This window comes from Camarhynchus parvulus, chromosome 6, assembly GCF_901933205.1.
Source record: "Camarhynchus parvulus chromosome 6, STF_HiC, whole genome shotgun sequence".
Classification (NCBI taxonomy): Eukaryota; Metazoa; Chordata; class Aves; order Passeriformes; family Thraupidae; genus Camarhynchus; species Camarhynchus parvulus.
In genome coordinates, this window is record NC_044576.1 from 17762520 (window position 1) to 17783705 (window position 21186).

The window sequence follows — 21186 nt, forward strand, 5'->3', positions numbered from 1 at the left end:
GATTGGAAATTATTGTCATCCAGTCATTTTATCCCTAGTTATTCATGTGCCATTCAGTTTCTGTCATCTTTAGCTTAACCAGCTGCTCCTCTTACCTGTCCTGCTGTATTTGTAGAAATGTGGCACTTCACACCAACACTGAAAATCTGCCTGTAAAAACTACAAGCAAAGGGTAGTTTAACTAAAAAATGATAAGGTGTTTGTCCCTAGTTGTTCTGAAGGACTATGGAATGGTGCCATATATCAAGATATTTTTGGATGATGAGTGCTACAGGAGTGCTACTCTCAACATCTTGGAGCAGTTATCAGTCATCAACTATGAAGAATATATGAGCATTATTATTGGGGCCCTCTGTTCTTCCACTCAATGGGAACTGCACCTGAAACTAGATCTTCTGAAGGTAATAACATGGCTCTCACTTGGGCATTGTTTTCTTGGGAATGATCTGTTTTTAAGATGCAAGAGCAGAAGAAAGAGTCATAGACCAGCTCTAGATTATGGTAACTTGGGCACTTTGATTTTTAGCAATGCTTGTGTGGTCAATACCTTCACTCAGTATCAGATTACAAAGTATTTTGAAGACTTAAATGGTAATGCAAGAGGGAAAAATGGAAATGCTAAAGGCACAGTTGTACGATCAGTTCTATGTAATGTGACAGAGAAAGGAGAAACAAATGTGAATGAAAGTGGATTTGTAGAGAGAGGATGTAAGATGTGAAGCAGTAAGATTGGAAGAGCCAGGAAAGGCATTAGACAAACAGCTTCATTCTAATAAGTTTCCAAGATTGAAACTTTGCCGTCTCTAATTTTGTCATTTCTCACAAACACAAGTGTAAGAGAGATGAGGCAATGGAGAGGAAGAGTTTTATGAATGTTTGGAGGAAGAAACTAGAACTAGTCATAGCCTCTATTGACCCCAGAGTGTCTGATCCCTACACAACGAAACAGAGGAAAGAATCACGGTGCTTTATTTTGGTTTATAGGTCATAGACATCCAGTTGAAAGGCAGCACTGTTGTAAGCACTGATTTTAGAATTCAGCACGGTTGTAAGCACTGATTTTAAAATTTCTTTCTACCTTCTCTGTCAAGTGTGAATGCAATTCACTTTTCTGTACAATATAACAACTGCTTCTATAACAAAAGAACCATGTTATTAAAAAAAATTAAATGGATGAAGTTTATAGCTTTGATTTGAAAGAGTAAACTTTAACAATACCTGTGGAAAAGTTGAGTTTGGTGTCCAAACTAATATGAAAATAAATGCAACTTCTGTGTCTAATTTTGACAAATGATAACTGTATTAAAATATAATGTAAGCAAATGAATTTATTTTCCTTATCCATTGGGACTGTGATTTTGTTACACACAAATTCAGATTGATTTGCTAATGTATATTTAGCTGTTGAAGCCTGAGTCCAAATGCAATTAGCACTGCTGTATTCCAGTGTGGCACGTGGACAATTATGAGGAATAACAAATAATGAAATGTGCAAAATAAATTCTGTTAGCACTAACTGAGTTAGGGGGTTTCCAGCAGACATCAGTTTTATAGATTCAAGACAGAGGAATACTAACTCATAGGTGATTAAATTCTAACTGAGTTAAAGCTGGAGGAAATGTGTTTATTGTTGACCTACTCTGGAATGTGTTAAAGCCATCCTGATAACTTCAACTCTAAGTTATTAAATTTACTCCCTGCTCAGAAGTCTCTGCCTGGTTTGATACATTATCATACAAAATTGAATGACAGTAATAGAGTGCCCCCTCCCCCTTCAGTTCTCACAGTCCTAGGTCCTAGGCAGATATACTTCTGTTAAAAACTGTTCCTCCTCAGGAGGTTGTGAAGTAAAGTTTTTTCATTGGATATCTCTTGGGGAGATGTATATGTGAAATTAACCCTTTCCAATGTGCAAAGGTACAGCATCAAATTTGAAAAGTCCCTGTACAAAACGAAATGTGTGACACCCCAAAAACTTGGGATCAATTATATTTAAGTGCAGTAGACTGTTTCCTTGCAAGCTCCTTTTTCTCGCCGATTTTACTTCCACAGTTCTTAATAGCTTTTCCAGATTTGTTTTAAAATGGCAAGCCCATAACATTCAGAATTGGAAAATAGTTTAAGTTGGTTTTATATATGTGTTATATTGTCAAGTGGCATTCACTTATAACCTGCTTCAAGCCTATTGAAGTTAGATAAAATCTAATGACTTCATTGCCTTGAGATCTTACTTTTTATGGCTTTTTTCCTCTAAACTGTTGTGCAAACTTTAAAAATACCTTAACTGAGAAAAGGTATTCTTGTCTTTCTTAATGAGGGAAGCCTGCTGCTTGCAATATTCTTTGTGCCATCCCGTGTCACTGGGGTTTTTTTGGAAAGGGCCTTCTCAGTCATATGAGCAAAACTTTAGTATGGGTTCTCAGGTGCATTCAGGGCTGCAGAAAGAGTTGTCTGTAGAGAGCTGTCCCTTCCTGCCAATTTCCATGTGAGGGTATTTACAACTTAGTCTTTACTTCCATTCATCTAGGGCAAAAGCAGGTTTCTTGAGAGAGTCTGAGAAGACTGGTAAAAGAGCAGCCAAAGATATGAGACCACCTCTTGCCAAACAGACTAGGATTTGTAAAGCAGGAAATTTGATTTCTTTGCCTCCTCCTGTGAGCACTGTTCTGTACCTGACTGCTTTAGTGGCTCCTAAGGGTGCATTCAAGGGCTGGTTGTATGATTCAGCGGGTATATGGGGGAAGGGAGGAGAAGCTGTGCAGTGATCACCTTTATTTTGACCACCTTCCCCTCCCCCCTCAAAGAGGGAAATTTTGGTGAAAGAGGTTTTATGCAAACTTGCGATTTTAAAATATTCTAAAGCTTTTTCCCCTTTAAGTGCTTTTTTTTTTCTTTCTTCCCAACATTTGTAGTCACTCTTGAGGATACTGGAGAGTCCGAAGAGCCATTCAGCTTTCAGAGCCTGCAGTGGATTCAATGGGCTCCTGTCCCTCCTCTCAGACATGGAAGGTGCACTGCAGGACCCTCCATGTGGGCAGTGGGCAGCAGTCGGACAGAATTGCATATTGGAGCTGGTTTTCTATGCTCTTCAGGGGATAACTGCAGCCCTGCACCTAGACCCTGTCAACAGCGCCTTCTTCCAGAGGAATGGCCTCTTTGAAAAGATGGCAGAGGATCTTGGATCACTTGGATGCTTCTGGACAGAAGGGAAAAGGCAAATTCCTGTGAGCCTTGAGAAGACGAGGACATTTGCAGAATTCTTGGATGCAGCATTTTGTTCTTCACAACCTCTCCCAGAATGGCTAAAAAACTGCATTTGGATTCTGAGCTTTCTTGATCATATGGTCAAAGGAACCCTCCATCAGGAAAGCTACTTTAAGGAGAGGAAGCTAGAGACGGAAGAAACAAGAGATGATCAGGAGGCACGCCAAGCTCAAGAAGAGCATCCTGTTGCTTTCAAAAGATCAGGCAACAAATTACCTGCCTCTGCCTATATGCTGTGGGGGAACCCTGAAGAGAAGTAAGCCTTTATTTACTACAGGAAATAGAGTACTAAGGCTGATATGTGCATTTTATATGGTAGTAAATTGAGGGAAGTTGTGATATAACCTGCCAAGGGTAAACAAATCAGTTCAATCCCAACTCCCAGGCCTCCAGGCAGCAGAAAACAATGCTTTTGGAAAAGTAAATAATGAAAAAAGTTGGGTATAAGAATTTAGTGCAGCAGTGGGACACACAGCCCCAAGAGCTGCAGAGTTTATGTTGAAGATTCTGACACCTGCAAACTGGGAGCAGGAATGGAGTCTTAGAAGAAGGTTGCTGGGACTTAAATCTTGTGCTTAGTCACTGCTTGAACCTGCTCTGATCAATTTTGACTTTTTCAATAATATGACAAGCTGCTTCCAGTCACTTGATACATTGAAAATAAAAGTTACACTAAGGTTTTTTAAATGCTCCCTCATGCAATTGTGTCCAAGCACATTTATTCATGCTGAAATAGAGAAAATTGGAAAAGGAACAGTCATACTGCCTTCCTCATTGAATAAAGGTTTATGTCAGAACATATATCCTTGGTAGGAAGGGAAGACTATACCAAAAATCAGTATAGCTGTCAGCTGTAAATCAGTTCTGAATCACCTGCCTTTTGTAACTCATGAGATTTTTCTGTCCATTCATTCTCTTCTACGTTTATCTTGAATATCAATCCTTTTACCAAATTTGTTTCTGGTTGGAGTTATGCTTAAAAAGGCTAAGTTGATAAGTGTGAGATTTCTTCAACCCTTACTATAGATTATTGCAAAGTCATCTTCCAAGTTAAAGACCAAGACGTGATGCCTGCCACTCACAGCAGCAGTCACTGAAGTCAGCAGAACTCTTTTCCCTGAGTACTGAAGCAGGCTGAATAAGCATTTCTGGTTATATTTATACTTGTTTGAAGCAAGTAAAAGAATGTGTGGTGGATTTCTTTGTTCCCTGTGCAGCAGATTTTAAAGTAGTCATGGAGATGTTTGCTCCATGTTTACTCTTTAAATTACACTGGATGTTTCTGATTAGTACTCAGTACTAGGGAGAGGACTTGGTAGCTCAGGAGGAATAAATGCTCTTTTCCAAGAAGATCTTCCTAGCCTGATTCGGGAGAACATGGGTCCATGTGCATAGAGGACATAGAGGGTGGTAGTTGTGAGAAGTACGCTGTCTCTTGTATGGGATGTTAAGGGAGAAAGAATAGGTTGGGGCAATGCTGGGAGGAGTGTGGCTCTGTCTGTCTTTCTGAAGTTACTAGGTCTGAAATGAAGAAATGAGCAAGGCCTCCTCTCTCCTTGTGTTTTGCCTGCTGAGATGTGATGCTGTGCAGTAACGGAATACCGCTTGTTGAGATATTAATCCTGTAAACTGGGGCCCTTTCAGTTCACAGTGTCTGTCTGATTTGGGATTGTTTGTTCTGGGATGGGAAGGCACAAAAGGAAGCCAGATCAGCTAGGGGTGGTTGGAGACTGTCCATGACAAGTGTATGCAAACACAAAAGAGGAACACGTACTGGAAAGCTGACAGTCTTCAAGCTATGCAGCCTGTATCCTTTTCTACCAGTAAATTTTATGAAAATAAAAATAAGAAATCCCATAGTTTCTGCAAGCCTGTTGTTCCCCTAGTGCAGCTTCCTCTTAGCTGTAATCCACACTCACACTTCCCCCTGAAAGTTTTCAGGCAGCAGCTTGAAAGGAGGAACTTGAATGCAGTCAGTGTAGGTGGCCTGTGGTGCCCCATCTTGCAACACATATTTAATATTCCCAAGGAGGGAGGGAAAGGAGGTGATCCTGCAGGAGCCTGTGGATAATACATAGCAAAGCTAGCACTTTAATGCTGGATAATATTTTAGCCCCTTCCACTGTCCTGTGGTCAATGATGCTGCAAACTTCTGGGAATTGACTCTGTCCTTCCCATCTCAAAACCAGCCCTCTGTGTTCCTGCCCCTGCAGTAATGTTTGAAATACCTTTTGTGGCAGATGGGGTTTGTGATTATCCTTTTGTTCCTGGTGATTAGACATAGCCTGCTGCAAGCTGTGTTAACTGAGGCTGATCTCTTTGGGAGGGAAGCCCTTCTTTGTGCCCACCCAAGCAGCATGGCTGCTGCAGCTGCTGTTACCACAGACAGCTCACTGTGCTAATGGCTCTTCAGGTTCTTTGTGACATCTCATTTTGTACCCAAAACCTCTTATTTATCTTATTTAAGTAGCACCAGTGCAGAGCAGATTTGCAATTCTCACCATGAAGCTGGTGAGATCGATGGAGTGGAATCACAGGGCTGATTGGGTAGCCCTGGAGCAGGAGCGGGAGAGATGGGCTGTTGGCAGAGGTGAGGAGTTGGAACAGGAGCACAGCTTTTGTACTAAGACAAGCCATAAAGTGAGGACCACAGAGAATTCTTATTATTAAGAATATTATTCTTAAAAGCCCATCTTGAGCCTTGTTGCTCTTCTCTGCACACACTCCAGCACCCTGAGGTCCTGGTAGTGAGAGGCCCAGAACTGGACACAGCACTCGAGGTGTAGCCTCACCAGTACCAGGGTGAGGTACAGGGGCAGAATCACTCCCCTGCTCCTGCTGGCCACACTATTGTTGATGCAGACCAGGATGCCCTTGGCCTTGTTGGCCACCTGGGCACATTCTGGCTCACCAGGGCTTGGGCCAGCATGCCAAGCTTGTTTCCAGCCAGGCAGCTTTCCAACCATGATTTCTTCCCTGTTAATTTTATAGAGCCAGGATTTTTCTCTTTTAAAATGGTGTGGATTTCTCAGGGAGATGGGAGGAGAGTGTATTTTCAGTGTACTTTTTTCTGTGACATTTCAAAACTTGCCTACATTCATGTCGAGTATGGGTCTATGTATCCACACTGAAACCACTGCCGCAGCAACTCTTTATACCAGACCTGCTTCTGATTTGCTGCACAGAAAATATTGCAAATGAGCAATTAATTTGAAATTTTCCTTCTTGAGGGTGCAGTACAAATTATTTGTCACTGTGTGGCAGTGTGCTACACACTACTCCCTGTTCTGCTGTATCAGATGAGGCTTTTTGGGAGTGGCTAACAAACATGTTTAATTGCAGCCTTTTTACCCTCCTTTATGTCCCTTGTGAAACTTTTTTTTTTTTAATGCTTACTCTTATCCTTGTACCTTGTGTTTTATACAGTTCATAAAGCACATTGTGCTTTTATTTTGTCAGTCTAATTACAGCCATAAGATGTTGCCTTTGCTTTTCTTGTGAGATCTGCTTGGGACAGATGTTTCTGACAGTGCACATCACAACTCCAGTTCAAAGGTGCACCCAGAAATGCTGATGATACTCTAAACAGGATGAGCCAGTAGTGCCTAAATTAGAGTTTTTGCTGTGCTGTGGGTTCATCTTTGAGATATATCTGACCTCTAGCCTGCATCATGGCATTAGCAGATCTTCTCTGTGATGTTTCTGATTCCTCAGCTCCTTCCTGTGCCTGAACATAAAAAGGTTATAAGTGTCAAAAATGAAAATGAGTGGGAAAGCAGATATTCAATATTACTTTACTACTTTAGGCAAATTCTAGTGTTGGAAGGGGAGGATGGCATACTGATTTCATCAAGACTGTCTCACCTTTGCTTATTTCCATTTTATGTTGAAGTACTAAGGTTACTGTATAACTCAAGTTATAATTTTCTAGAAAATAAAAGGATAACACTGGTTGTGGGCTGCTGCACCAGTGATTCCTCTGGTTGTCTGTTTTCTGTTCTGTAAATACCTTCAAAGGCAAAATTTGCTTAAAGAGGCTGTCTCACATCTTTGAATGTGCAGGTCCTTGAAATGTCAGCTCATGAGCAGGTGATGTCCTGTCTTTGTTACTCTCAGGAGGCATCCAGCTGTTCTGGGTAATTTGTGTCGTTTGCTTAGTTTCCAATGCTGAGCCTGGTTGCTGCTAGGAGGATTTAATGCTGTGCACTGCTGGAACATGGTTAGAACCTCTGTGCTGTTCTCATGGTAATTATGATGTGTCTTTGTACTGCAGGTTGGAAATGAGAGACTGCACCATTGTACATCCAGGCGCTGTCTGTGTCATGGTGAGGTTGTTGCCAAGGCTGTACAGAGAAGGATATGCTCAGGTGAGTCTGAACATATCAAAATGCCATCCAAACAGTGTCTTCTACTTCTCTGTAGCTTCATTTCCAGGAATTGCTTAGTCTTTGCAAATGTGGCAGTACTAAAATTTACCTAAACACTGTCAGGAGGAACAGCACAAATTTCACTGAGTCAGTAGATGTAAGAACAGCAAAGACTTTTGTCTGTCAGTTTGCCAAAGCATTTCTGTGCCTGCCTGATGCAGTATATGGATTTTGGTCCCAGAATACTTATTGCAAAGGCATAATATAGAAGTGCCTTGAAAACTGTTTTAAGTATAGCCAACAGACCAAGCAACCAGAACAGTCTGACCCTCCAGACCTAATAGTCCATAAACTTTTAATGCAGCTTAGAATATGTTTTTCTTTGTTAAACCATCCAGATATATATGCACACCCCCACTCTGAATACATATACTGCCTATATTGTATTGGCTGTTTGGTCTAACATACTTGAATGTAGTCAAAGTACATATGAAGGGACTGAAATAAAACCAGGTTGCTCATCCAGAGCTCTGAAAGGAACAAATAACTGCTGGCACATTCCAACTCTTGTTTATTGGAATCAAGCCACCAGCTAGTGAAATTTTGTTAATTACAGTAATTAATATCTGAAAAACAAGTAGAAGGGTTAATTGGATGAGAGTGTCATCAAGAAATGGGAATTGGCTCCAGGACTTGAGCTCTGTAAGAAGCAGAGCATCTGAGATCCTCAGTAGATGGCAGTGTTCTTAAAATTATGAAGGACTAGAGCACGAATTCTAGTTATGTATTTAAATATGCTCATATTTTTTCTTTTTCTCTCACTCCTTTTTTCTTAGTCAATAAGAAAATATTACTGGTAGCATTTTAGTATTTCTGTTGTGAGTATGATTTTCTCAGGTAAAATTGGACCACTATTATGCAAAGTCCTGAGTCAAACCCTACCTAGGAGTTACCAAATGTCTTGAGGAGTTCTCATAAAATAACCTGCAAAAAAGGTTAAAGGAAAAATAGAATTTTCCTGGCTATTTCTATTGAAGAAATCATTGAATGAGAGAGAGAGAATGAATAGAATAGAATTTCAGAGCTTGGGGAGCTCGATGATGCTGCCACGTAGAGACATAAAAGGCTGGACTTTATTAGCTTTAATCATAACATATATCACTGCATGAATCCCTGTGCCAGGAGATTCTACTTGGAACACAAGAGTCAGGTAAGATCTGATGCAAAAGGTCTAACGTCAGAGGCTAGTGAGGGGGAGCTACGTGCTACAAGGAAAATACCTGAAGAAATTACTCTTTGGGTAGATATATTCTGTCCCAAACAGGTTACTATTTCTTTTTCTAGTGCTACAGTATTTAACAGCTAGATGAGATGAAAGAATGGCTTTGTGGATGTACTGCAGACTTTCATAAAAACTCTCAAGGGGCTTCTTGCTCTGAATTTGAGTGAATCAAAAGGTACCCTTTTTTGGGAGCAAATGTGGAGAAGAAGAGACAATAACTCATCTCTTTCTGCTTGTTTTAGTGCCATGATAGATATTTTAGGTCCAAGTGTCTGAGAGTAATCTGGAAAAATCTTAGAATCAGTTCAGATCGTGTTAGATTCCTTTGCTTTCACAGAATTAGCAATGAGAAAGCACTGCTTTTACAGAAACACCAATGGAATGCAATAAAATTAATGTACTTTCAATTCTGACCTCAGAAATAATATCAATTTCCTGCCAATTTTGCAACTTCTCAGCAACCTTTGTCAGATCCAGGAAATGATGGGCTGAAGCAATGTTGAGCCTGTCAGTGCAGAAAACCTAGTGGCAGACAGTAAAACAGGTGATTTTGCACTTCAGCCATTTCTTATACTTTCTGGAATGACAGTTAAGAGCTGAGGAGAATAGATTTGTGGATATATATTCCCACCATTGATAGGCATGGGAAAAAAATAATTTGAATGTCATGGGTACAGAAGCTTGCTTAAAACTTTTAAACTGACCAAGAGGTTTGAGTCAGTAAGCAGTCTTGGAGTCAGTAAATTGTATTTAGAGGATGTTGCTCATGTTCATGCCTATGACTGAAACCAAGTCAGCTTCCATCAGACTCCATGTTGTTTGACCACATCAAAATAGGTTTTCCTTTCTTTAATATGTTGTCTGTTCAGTGATGAAAGATAGCCTTGCACATGTTTCAAACGCTTTGTAAATTGAGATAGGTTCGCATCCACTTCAGATATGTGGCTCAGGATATTCACAGCATATTTTCTACCTTGAAAAGAAAGAAGTTTCCTCTCAGACACATCATCCTTGACTGAAATTTTAAGATTCCAAAGTGTCATGACAAATCTTTCCCATTTGTAATGTCAGATACAGAGACCGTCTAGATCAGACAAGGGTGAGTAAGGGAAAGGAAACAATTTTTGAGAAGAGAATAAAAGCTTGTTTCAGTTCTGTCTCATCATCCTGGCAGGTTTCTTCTGAATACAGACAAAAATTAATCCTCACACAATTCATCATGTAAATAATTTATACTTCTACTAAGTAATACTGTTGCTTCCACAGCTGGATTTTTCCTTTTTGTTTTCATCCATGTCTCTTGTATAATGAGCTGATGTCATAGTCACTGTCGTGAAATCAACATCAACAAGGATTTTGCACTTTTTAAAAAGACACATCTCTGTTTTAAATTTAGGCTAGATTACTTGTTCTCCCTTTAGATGTTAAAAAAGTTAAAATTTTCAGGTATTTCTGCAGAAGTAATTATTGCTATTTTGTTCTTCAATCTAAGGAAATTGCATCCTTCTGAAGTGAATGCACAGCGACAAAAGTTCATCATTTTTGCTTATCTTGAAAATAGCATAATAACCCTGAAGATGAATAACAGTGAATTAAATTCAGCTACCAAGTTTTGAAACTATGGGCTCTTAAGAGAAAGAATCTGGGAACTACTTAAGCAGATTGGGCAAATTGCTAGGTGACATTTGCCCTTAAAACTCTAATCTGAGGCAGAGCTCAGCTGCATTCTAACTGCACCTTCAATATCCTGATTCATGGAGCAAGTAATAAGTGTTAAGAAAATCAATCCATGCATACAGAAATACACAGCGTGGTTTCTTGGCCACCTTTAATATTTCCACTAAAATCTCATTTTACTGGAACAGAAATCCATGAAAACAGCTCATTTTATTCAAAACAAAGCAATATTGCTATTGACAGAGCTGCTAGGCTAATGAAAACAATCAATCTTTTGTACACCATTATGCTTTTATTGGATTTATTTTGGAATAAACCAGTTGCTTCACTTAGTCAAGACCTGTGCCATTCTCTGTTTGGTGTTATTTAAACATACTTTCCTGCATATAGTCAGAAATGGAGTAAAATGTTAATTAAAAGATTTAAAAACTTGTGAGACTTTGAAACACTCTGAAATAATGTCATTTGGTCTGGTGGACACTTTCTGTGTGTAATACAATGCACAGTGAAACGTATGTCTCTGGCAATGAATAGTCCTTCAGAGAGAGGAAAATGTTATCCAAAGAACTCGCCCTTAGGAAATGTTATACAAATAACATACCCTTCAGATATGACATATTTAGTTAAGTTTGCAAAAACTGTAGTATGTTACAATGGATGTATTGTTTTCTAAGTGCTGAAGTTGGGGACACTTTGAATACAAATTGCTTGTTGGCTTTGCAACTGTCCCGTGTTGGCTTTGTCTGGTTGAATGCAAAAGAGCTCAATTCCTCTTTACACTTAGTAAGCTTATTCTGAGACCAGTTGCTTCTCATTCATGTTATAAAATCAAATCCCATTGCCTTTATTTGTGTGCCTGTCACCATTGTTGTCCTTTTCTTTAAAAGTTTGAATATTTATTTCTTAGAAGAGCATGTGAGAAAGTTTGAAACCTCTTTGAAATAGGGAATAATTAATCTTTGCAAGATTTGTGTTTAAATATATGATCCAGTTACTTTTACATGAAATCTAGTTAGGTCAATGGGGTACAATGCATTCCTAACTGGAAACAATTTGCTCTAAAGATAATTTATGAGAATTGAGAGGCTTAAAGATCATTAAGAAGCAATAATGAAGCAAAGAGAAGTGTTTAAAATTGTTTCTTGGCATTGCTGGATATAGTTTTCTTTAAGAACAATGCTTTTAGAATGAAGAGTAGATCATGTCAATATGTCTCTCCACAGGCTTATTGTTATATATATTCTGAATTCCTGTGTTGGTCTTGGAGTTTATGCCCAATAACCTGTCCTTGGTGGTGGTGTCTTGTATTTGAATGGCAGCTGATTGTTTTCTTCCTTTGCTGCCATAGAGATGAGGCAGGAAAGCTGAGCTGTGGATGGCCAGGCAGCTGCTCAGATGAATATATGCACATTGTTTTAGTGCAGAGCTTGATAGAACAGCCATGCAGTTCTGCTTGAGCCTCTTGCCTTAGGGGCTTCTTTTCTGGACCAGATGTTTACACTCAAGGATTTGACAATTGAAAAACTAATTAAAACAGAATAAATCAGTTGTCCTATACAGTTTAGCTCCAGCTCTCTGACTTTGCTTCTGTGTCCATTTCAGCTTTCCCAGGAAATCCAATGTGCTCTGGTTGATCATATCCAGTCCTTGGTGAAGTCAGAGAAGAGTCGTCAGGTGATGTGTGAATGTGGCCTGCTGAGCACAGTCATAACCTCCTGTCAGGATGCTTTCTGCAGTGACAGCCACCCCCTGCACCTGCCCCTTACTAGGGTGTTTGAGAAGCTTGCATCACAGGCTGTTGAGCCACATGTGTTAAGGTATAAGTTTGTATCTAACAGAAGCAATTTGCTTTAATAATGCCATTTTTTTGCAAAGTTTAGGAAATAATTAGATGCTTCATGTAGTGCTCTAATTCAGCAATACTCAGCCTTTTCTTCCAAGACCCAGTTAATCCTCCTTCCTCATTGATTGCAGGGTATATGCTTAAATGGCTCCTGAAGATGGTAAGAGTCTGTAGTGTTCTGCATCATCTCTGCAGGGGTTATAAAGCCACTTATGAATGAACTAATTAAGTCATTGTAAAACAAACAGGGTTATTCTCTCCTGGTATTTATATGGAGAAGCTGTTTTCTGCAGAGTAAAAATGACTTTCTCATGTCTCAGATCCATGTCAATGACAGATGCAAAAAATAAAGTGCAGTCTTCTTCCTCAGTCACTGTTTCCAGTTTAAGGTTGCACTTTTTTCATTAATGCTAACAAGTGCTAGACATTACAGTACCTACCAGCTACCAGAGTGCAGATGAATTTAAATATTCAGTGCAAGACTGTATTTCTTTCAGCCAAATAGGGAATAGGATTTATAAAAAAGAACTCAATAAAAAACCTTGACCCATAGATTTTTATTCCTGAAAAATTAGGGCTATTCAAAAATATTGATAAAGAAAAGCACTATATGATTTTTTTTTAACATTAAAACCTTGGAAGGAAATATAAAGCAAGCAAAATATTTGTGTTGCTACAATGCAAAACATTTCTTCTGTTCTGTTTGGGAGGTCTTTAAAATTTGGTGTTCAGTAAAATAAATTGTTTTCCAGAAGTCTAAGCTCTACTTGCATGGTTGCTGTGACTCCAAGTGTCTGGCTTGTTTTCCTTTTATAAAATGGCTTTTTTTTTTTCCACATTAGGCAATTTTTGTGGTTGGGAGGTTCTCCATTAGTACCACCTAGGCCCAGCACAAACAAGACCAAGGTCCTTTCCTGTCAGGGGAGTGATTCAGCTAATGCAGGTAAGCACACAATGAACAGGGGCTGAGTTAGAGATGTCTCTGCACTGGCAGGAAACTGCTGTTGAGTAGATTGCTCCAAGACAGTCCCTGTGAAGGTTTAGTACACCTAGAAGATTTTCATTGGGTATTCCCCAGATTGGGTGGTACTTGACCAACACTGAGAGCTGATCTGATGGCTAGCAGAGATCAAATTAAATCTTTGCTCAAGTTAGATGCTGAGCATACACTCAGATTTTGCTGGATCAGACATGGACATGGTTTATAAAAATACTAATATTCTACAAGCCAAGGGGAATGTCTCCTTTGTTTTGCAGCATATTTTTCCTGTGATTTATAGACAGAAAAAGAATAAGGATGGGAATAAAGAGCACTGCTTTTTGTAGTCCCTAGAATATCCTAGTAATCTACAGCCTATGCAGGCTGTTTTCCTGAGTAGTTTTCTCTGCTCTAATGTATTTTATAGATGAGAGGCTACAATAATATTTGTAGTAGTATTTATACAGTAGTATTTGGTGCTTAAACTAGTCTCATGTCTGAGACACCTGATACAGCATGGTCTGTATTTGAGTCATGTACTTTGCAGTCATTCTTCAAATCCTCTTCCATGTGTTGCTCAGGACTATTCTGTTACAGCACAGTTGAATGAATGGTCTTTTTTTAAGAAAAATTAAACCAATGGGTTTGGGATATTTTTTAGTAAGGTGAGTTCCGGGGGTGCCTGAAGATGTGTGGGAAGAAAATATGGCTAAAATATGGCTATGGCTCTCCTGACAGCCTCCCATTTTGAAATGTCTTCAGTGCAATATTTATTTTTGTCTTGCTGTAGGATTTCTGTGGGCTGCTGAGGATGTGTTATCTCAAGAACATGAAGTGCTGTTCTGAGAAGGGATGCCTAGAATATGGGCAATACCTGTGGCTGGAAAATGACTTGCAGACATTGAGCTGGTTAGGCACTGTGTTCTTCTTTCAGGTTCAGAAGAGAGTGTGGTGGGCAGTAAATCTGATCCTCAGACAGTTGTGCCTGTCAGGAGCTCACCTTGGCTGTCTAAGGGATCTGCACTGGCACTCCAGACTGCCATGAGTCTCATCTCCATGACATCCCCTCGGAACTTCCAGCTGCATGGCACTGCTTTAGCTCCGTCGTTTGTGGAGTTTGACATGTCCATGGAAGGCTATGGGTACTGCTGCTGTTGCTTTTATTTTAGCTTCTCTGAGGTCTCCAAACCCTTACTCTGAGCACAGTGACCATTCACTTCTCTCTTCATCTTAATCTATGTACCCTATGGCTGCCTTCCATGCAGCAATGATGCCAACATATTTTGTTACTGTCTTATTGCTGACAGCCTACTCTCTGCCTTTCTACCATGATCCTGCAGTATCAGAAAGTTACTGGCGACCGTCAGGGATGATTTTTGTTTCTGATGATGGGTTCTTGTTTGCTTTTGTATAGGTGTTTATACCTCCCTACCTTGGCCACTGTCATGGGATCCAGTGCAGACCAATCTGTCTCGGGAGGGACTGGCACAGGTAAGCACTGTGACTCACCTACAGCTTCTGGAAGCACTGACTCTCAGCCCCAATGAAAACATTCAACAGCTGTAAGAAAGGGCAGCACATAAGCTATGTGCTTCAAAACACTTCTGTCTGTGTCCCAGACCAGCTCTGAACTGTAAAGCTTGTACTGCTCAGCAAAATGGGAAATTGGGTGCAGCTTCATACTGTGATGAACGAATATTAGCAATACAGACTTAAAGCAGGCTTCTAAAAGAACAGTCTTAACCGGTAAGAGCCACCAGAATTTAGGGTAATCTATGGAAAGAATAGGAACTTTCACTTAATGAGATTCTCCTATACAACAAAATCCTCTATTGGGTGGACAGGGAAATAGCCGAATCTTTTGCTTCCTGATTTTTTGTGAAATTTGAGAACTTGTTTCTGGCTCAGAGATTGCTAATTCATCTGCTCCACAGCATGGAGATCTAGTGGTCATTTCCCATCAGTCAGCTTTAGGCCATTTATACATGTGCACAGAGTCATATGTGCAATCTCTGTGATATTGAATACAGGCAATGAAGTCCAGCAGAATAGAAATTAAACCCCCATAATCTGATGTTGCTTCTTCCATGGTATGGGTATGGAAGAATGAAACAGAAAGCAGCTTGCTGATGGCTGCACAAGGAAAGCAACTTCCTTAATGCTTTTTTGTTCCTTTGTACAGGCAGCAGAACATTCCCTCCCTCGAGTGGCCTGACACTGTCCTGCTGGTTCCTGGTGAGCAAGTTTGGCTTGGTGCACGGCAGCCACCCACTCCGCTTCCTTACCATTGTGAGGCACATGTCAAGAGCAGAGCAGGAATTTGTTTGCTTTTCTGTAAGCTTCTTCCTGCAGGACCTTTCTTTGGTCATTTCTACAGAAGAAGTGGAATTCCAGCCACTGGGTAAGGCTCTTTTCAGTCAAGTTGCAGTGCTGTGTCCTCTTGTTATCTGGAATTTTTCATTAAGAAATTTCCTCTTCTTTGAAGTTCCCGGGATATTAATGACATTTCTCCAGTTTTCTTCTTGAATCCAGTCATGATTGTAATTGTTGCCCGTGTTTAATTTTTAAGTTTGCTGTAGGCATTGTGAATTATTGCAATATTCAATGGAAAATTTTTGAGTGTAATTTATATTGTGGAGTGCAGTTGTGGAGACTGGGCATGAACCATTCAGTTTTGTATGACACTAAGCAGGTTTGGAGAGTATGACTGAGGATTTGGGGAGTGATCTAGCTTCCCAATGAAACAACTCATTTCCTCTCCTTGCTTTCAGAATGTTTTCTGTTATGCCAGTCTGTTAATATTGTTCCCTGCTGATATTTATCCCCTTTTCCTTATTGAGTAGAGTAGGAACTTCAAATGTAAATGTGATTGAGTATTCCAGAGGAGGTTGGAAATGAAGTGGGAATAGTAGCTGAGACTTTCATGCACAGCTGAGGTTGTGTGAGTGCTCTGATTGCCTTAGATGATAAAGATTCCAGCTTGCCTTTTTTCATAAAAGCTACAAATTAATATGGAGATTTTATCATCTGATGGATCTGCTACGGATTTTTTTTCTCTGTGCCAGCTAACTCTGTAAATACACAGAGGGGTTCTCCTCTTAGTGAATGTGCTGGGTTTGTCCTAGTTCAGGGCAGGTTTGTAGCATCAAGGCAGACAGCAGGTGTTATTTGGGAGGGTGACATGTTGTATGCTGGAGGGATCTTGAGAGCTGTGCAAGTTGTAGGTCATGAAACAGACCTTGGGCAGTGTTTTAAAGACTTTAGACATAATAGCATCAAATCACACTGTACCCACAGGGTGTCATGTTCTTCCTGTCAGATTTGAGAGTTGTGTTCCAGAGGCGGGTGAAGATGAGAAACTTTCTGTTTACTTATCCCTTTTTTTGCTGTTACAGATATTATGGAACCTGAGGCTGAGGTCCTAAATCCCTCCCCATTTCCAAGGCAAGTCAAGTTTGGCTGTGGTAAACTTCTGGTCACTGGCCAGTGGCATCATCTCACAGTGACAGTTGCTAAGGAAGCAAAGAAGAACTGCATTGTGTCAGCTTACATAAATGGTCAGATGCTTGGCTCTGCAAAGGTAAAGGCTCTCTGCATAGATCTTGTGCCTGGCTTTTGCCTTGCATTGCTTTTCATTTCCATCTCCCGATGCACCTACCACGACTTTTCAGTAATTATCTGAGAAACTCAAAGCATGGTGATTTAGACATGTAACACGTGCCACAGTGCTGGGTGTGAGTGGAGTCAGAAATGTGTACAAAACAGGGTGTACTTGTGCTGCTTTTCAGAACTGTGTTCTCAGCTTATACTGATGCTTTGAGCTTGTTCTCCTCTCCCCCTTCAGCATGTAGATAACCAGGGCAATTTGTGTGGTGATGTTCCTCTAGAGTTGGGGACACCTAGCATGCAGGTAGCTCAGGGTTATGTTGCTGAAATTCAGTTATATCCCTAGGTCAACATTTTCTGACTTTACTAGTGATTCAGAGGATTTGTCAGTTTAAGCCCAACATCTGCAGAGGTTGTGAGCTATAAAAAGTACTTCACATCAAGGTGTGGCCAGAGAGCCCTAAGTCAAGGATGATCTGGATTTAAGCTAAAACCTGCAAAGGTGATGAGTTACACAGAGAGTCTCCACTCTTTCTTTTCAAGAAAGTTCTTGAAAGTGGAGAGGTCACAGAAAAATAAGCTGCTGTGACTGGTCAGCTCTTTGCAAGAATCCAAAGTTGGGAGGAATATCCTCAAGCATCTTATTTGGTCAAGCTATCCTCTTTCTCTTAGACCCTTTGAACAATCAGTCAGTAGTCTTTTACCTCACTAGTACACTAAGCACTCAGGAACAGATAGGTGTTCCTCAGGGTTAGTTGTTCAGTGTGTGAGATGATATCAATTCATGAGTTCATTGCTAATATTGGTGTACTGGCATTTCCCCTAATACGCAATTTCTTATGATTTTTGTCACATGGCAGTCAATTCTCAGGTTGGATGAAATAGCAGGCAAAAGTAATCCAAATGCACCTGAAGGGTTCATAATCTACAAGATAAATGAGAATAGCCCCTGGTTTCTATTATTAATATCATCATGCTCCTAGTTTTGCAGTTAATCTCATACTATTTCAGAGATCTGATTTTTGGATTTTGAATGCAGTGTAGAAAATGCAGCCTGTTCTTTCTATTATATCTCTGGTTGGTGTGGTGGATTTTTGGTTTTTGAGTAGAATCTTTTTATTAATTGAAACTTGTAACCTTGGTCTCCTTCTTCTTGTTCCTATATTTCAATTCAATCTCAGCACGTGCAAAACTCACTGTTGTAAACACAACCTGTTTAATTCCAAGTATTCTCTTTCCCATACTTGAGAAAAATCATCTGTCTTATAAATGCCTTTTGGGACCTATATCCATTTCAAGAATGAAAATTTAATTCAATTTGACTTCCTTCAAATGAGACTGAAAGTCATCAATAAAGCTAGGCCTAAACATTGCAACTGATGAAAGAATTCACAACAAGTGTGTTTAACATTCAGTGAAACAGCTCATATGAATAAAATAATCCTTTAGTAAACAAAAGATTGTCCCAGTGTTGGGGTCACTGATTAATGTAAGTCTTCATCCTGATATGCACAGTGAAGAAAAAATGGCCTAAGAAGTTAGAAATGGATGAAGGTTGTTGACAATACCAAAGGCTATTTTCAGTTGGTGGAGCTGGAGCGAGGTGGGTTACTGTGCCGCATCAAGTCTGATATTTATTCACTGAAGTGTCAACTCCTGCCTCTTAATATTGACCATCCCTGTTTTCTAAATCTTAGTAGTCAGAGACCAGTAAATACTTGGAGTCTCCCATCCTAGCAACAAATCGTTAAAGACAGGGCTAAGCCCCAAAGTACAGTGTAGTTTCTCTCTACTAAAAAATTCCAACTACTTCCTGTTAGAGCTCTCTACAGTTAAATAAAATAATAGACTCAGTTTAGGAGGCCAAATCATTATTCTGGTACCAAAAATAAATGGCCCTGTTTCCTAAACAACATTAGTTCCACCGAAGTTTACTGATGCAATCGGACAATCTACACTCTTCAAAAACTGCTTATTCTCCATTTATGCCAGTACAAAGTAACTGTAACTTCTCTTTCTGTGTTGTATGTCAAGTCAGGTTTATGAAGTTAGGAAAGGAAAAATATGTCTGGAGTCAAGACAGGGTTTCTCTTTGTCAATACTTGAAATTCTTTTGACTGTGTTTTTGGAACAAAAATTAGGCTTAAGCGTTCAAAATACTTATGTTTAAAGTACTTCTTAAAGTCCAATTTCTGAACAATAGTTAATGATTGTTGTGGTGGATGGTTGGATGCCAGGTGCCCACAAGCAGCTATATCACTCCCCTTCCCAGCTGGACAGAGGAGGGAAAGTAAGATGGAAAATGACCTGTATGTTGAGTTTCATTGTAAATAATGATTTCCCTCCCTTCCTCCTCCTTTCCTTAGCTTTTATGTCTGCATTGACGTTATATGGTATGGAATATCTCTGTTGTTAATTTGAGTCAGCTGGCCTAGGTGTGTGCCCTCCCAGGATCTTGCCCATACCCGGCCCCTTGATGAGGGGAATGTTGGAGAGCTGCTGCTGCCAGCTCTGCTCAGTAAGAGCCAGAACTCTGGTGTGTTCAACCAGAGTTGTAGTTGTAATCAGCCCCCTTGTAGCTGCCAGTGCAGAGCACAGCACTGTGGGGGCTGCTGTGGGAGAAGGAGCTGCAGCTGAGCCAGGCCCAGTGTAATTGTGTTGCGCAGCTGAGACTTCAATGAGCAAAGAGGTGGCAGGCAGGACCTTACAGAGACACGACCTCAGGACACCCCGAGTGCATTGGATCCCCCCAGTGAATTCCTCCTCTGTTACAGATGCAGTACCTCCAGCCTTTACCAGGTAGCTGCATTTCCATGGAACCCTCTTCCTTTGTTGATGTCTATGGGTACATAGCTACTCCTCGGATTTGGAAACAGAAGTCCTCCTTGACCTGGCGCCTTGGTCCTACACACTTGTTTGAAGAAGCCATTTCTGTGGAAACCATAGAAGTTATTATTAAGCTTGGCCCTCAGTATTGTAGCAACTTCCAAGCAGTACAGCTTCAAGGTATGTGATAATTCTCATATCTGCCCCTGTTTTTTTGTCAGGGCAGTGTTCTTTTTATTCTTTTAATGGTCTATTAGTGTTCCAACTGCATCTAGAGATCACTCTAAAAGTCTGGTAAACTGCATTACTGAATGTTGTACAAGATTGTAGTGAGATATATGAAGATCTTGTAACATCTGTGAATTGGAAAGAAGGGTAGAAATCAAGCAGCAGAGAGAGATGAAGAGTAAGGAGGGACAGCATGTCCTGAGTTGCAAGATTGTGATTTCTGTTGGACAAACATTAAAGCAGAAGCTTTAAGTGAGACATTCTGCATTAACAGTGCTAACGGGGAAAAAAGGTAGAAAGAGAAGTATGGAGTTTAACTGCAAATGCCTGCAGAATAAGAGAGGGGCAGGCGAGTAAGTTACATTCAATTTAATGAAGAGGCTTTTTAACTAAAGTATGCTGTTAGCTTCAATTATTAAACAGACAGTCAAAACATTTCAGTTATTGATTACTGTTTGTTCAACAAATAGCGCATTCCCCTCTGTGCTAGAGCTTGGGTTGAAATGGGGTGTTAATTTCTAATTTGAAAACAGAAAAATAATCTTTCTTGGTCATGCTCCAGCCTAAAAGAATGTAAAAACACTGGCTGAGAGTACTCTTTCAGATAGAATGCTTTCAATCTGCACAAAAAGCTGTGAGTCAAGTGTGGGCAGGGGTATTTAAGAGAGAAATTATGTCAAAGTACAGCTCTGAAATAAAAACATTACCTGTAGAAGTCAGAAGGATTTGATTTTTTGAATCATTGAGTCTTTATGAAGTCTGGGGGATTTGTTTTCTGCATAGTTCTTCCCAGATGGATTTCAGTACTAATTACAGGTTGTGGCCACGTGACTCTAGGGATGCCCTGTTTAGGGGAGATCACTGAGCAACATATGAGATGTGATCTCCTAATTGTGAAATGATCTCACTCTCCCTGCACTCTCCCTGTTTCCATCAAAACATCCAAAGGAACTCAGGCAAATGGAAATTTTGACTTTAAAAAAGTTTTACACAATCCCTCCAAATACTACAGTGAGGTTTTTTTCCCCCTTAAAATGGGTTTTTGACCTTGTTGCAAACAGCAGTGGGAATTTTTGTTAGTGGTGTGTCCTGTCTCCCCACTATCTCATTGCTT

General features: G+C 40.1%; 1 protein-coding gene across 1 annotated transcript in view; it reads left to right on the forward strand.

Annotated features, from left to right (window-relative positions):
• The window catches only part of WDFY4 (WDFY family member 4), a 112011-nt gene that overhangs the window by 15875 nt on the left and 74950 nt on the right, over positions 1–21186 (forward strand). The window contains exons 11-20 of the mRNA XM_030950981.1: positions 211–401; positions 2913–3520; positions 7538–7631; positions 12193–12407; positions 13276–13376; positions 14347–14554; positions 14827–14903; positions 15595–15813; positions 16808–16992; positions 19793–20024. Coding sequence (XP_030806841.1) covers positions 211–401; positions 2913–3520; positions 7538–7631; positions 12193–12407; positions 13276–13376; positions 14347–14554; positions 14827–14903; positions 15595–15813; positions 16808–16992; positions 19793–20024 — 2130 coding nt within the window. The remainder of the gene's footprint in view (positions 1–210; positions 402–2912; positions 3521–7537; positions 7632–12192; positions 12408–13275; positions 13377–14346; positions 14555–14826; positions 14904–15594; positions 15814–16807; positions 16993–19792; positions 20025–21186) is intronic.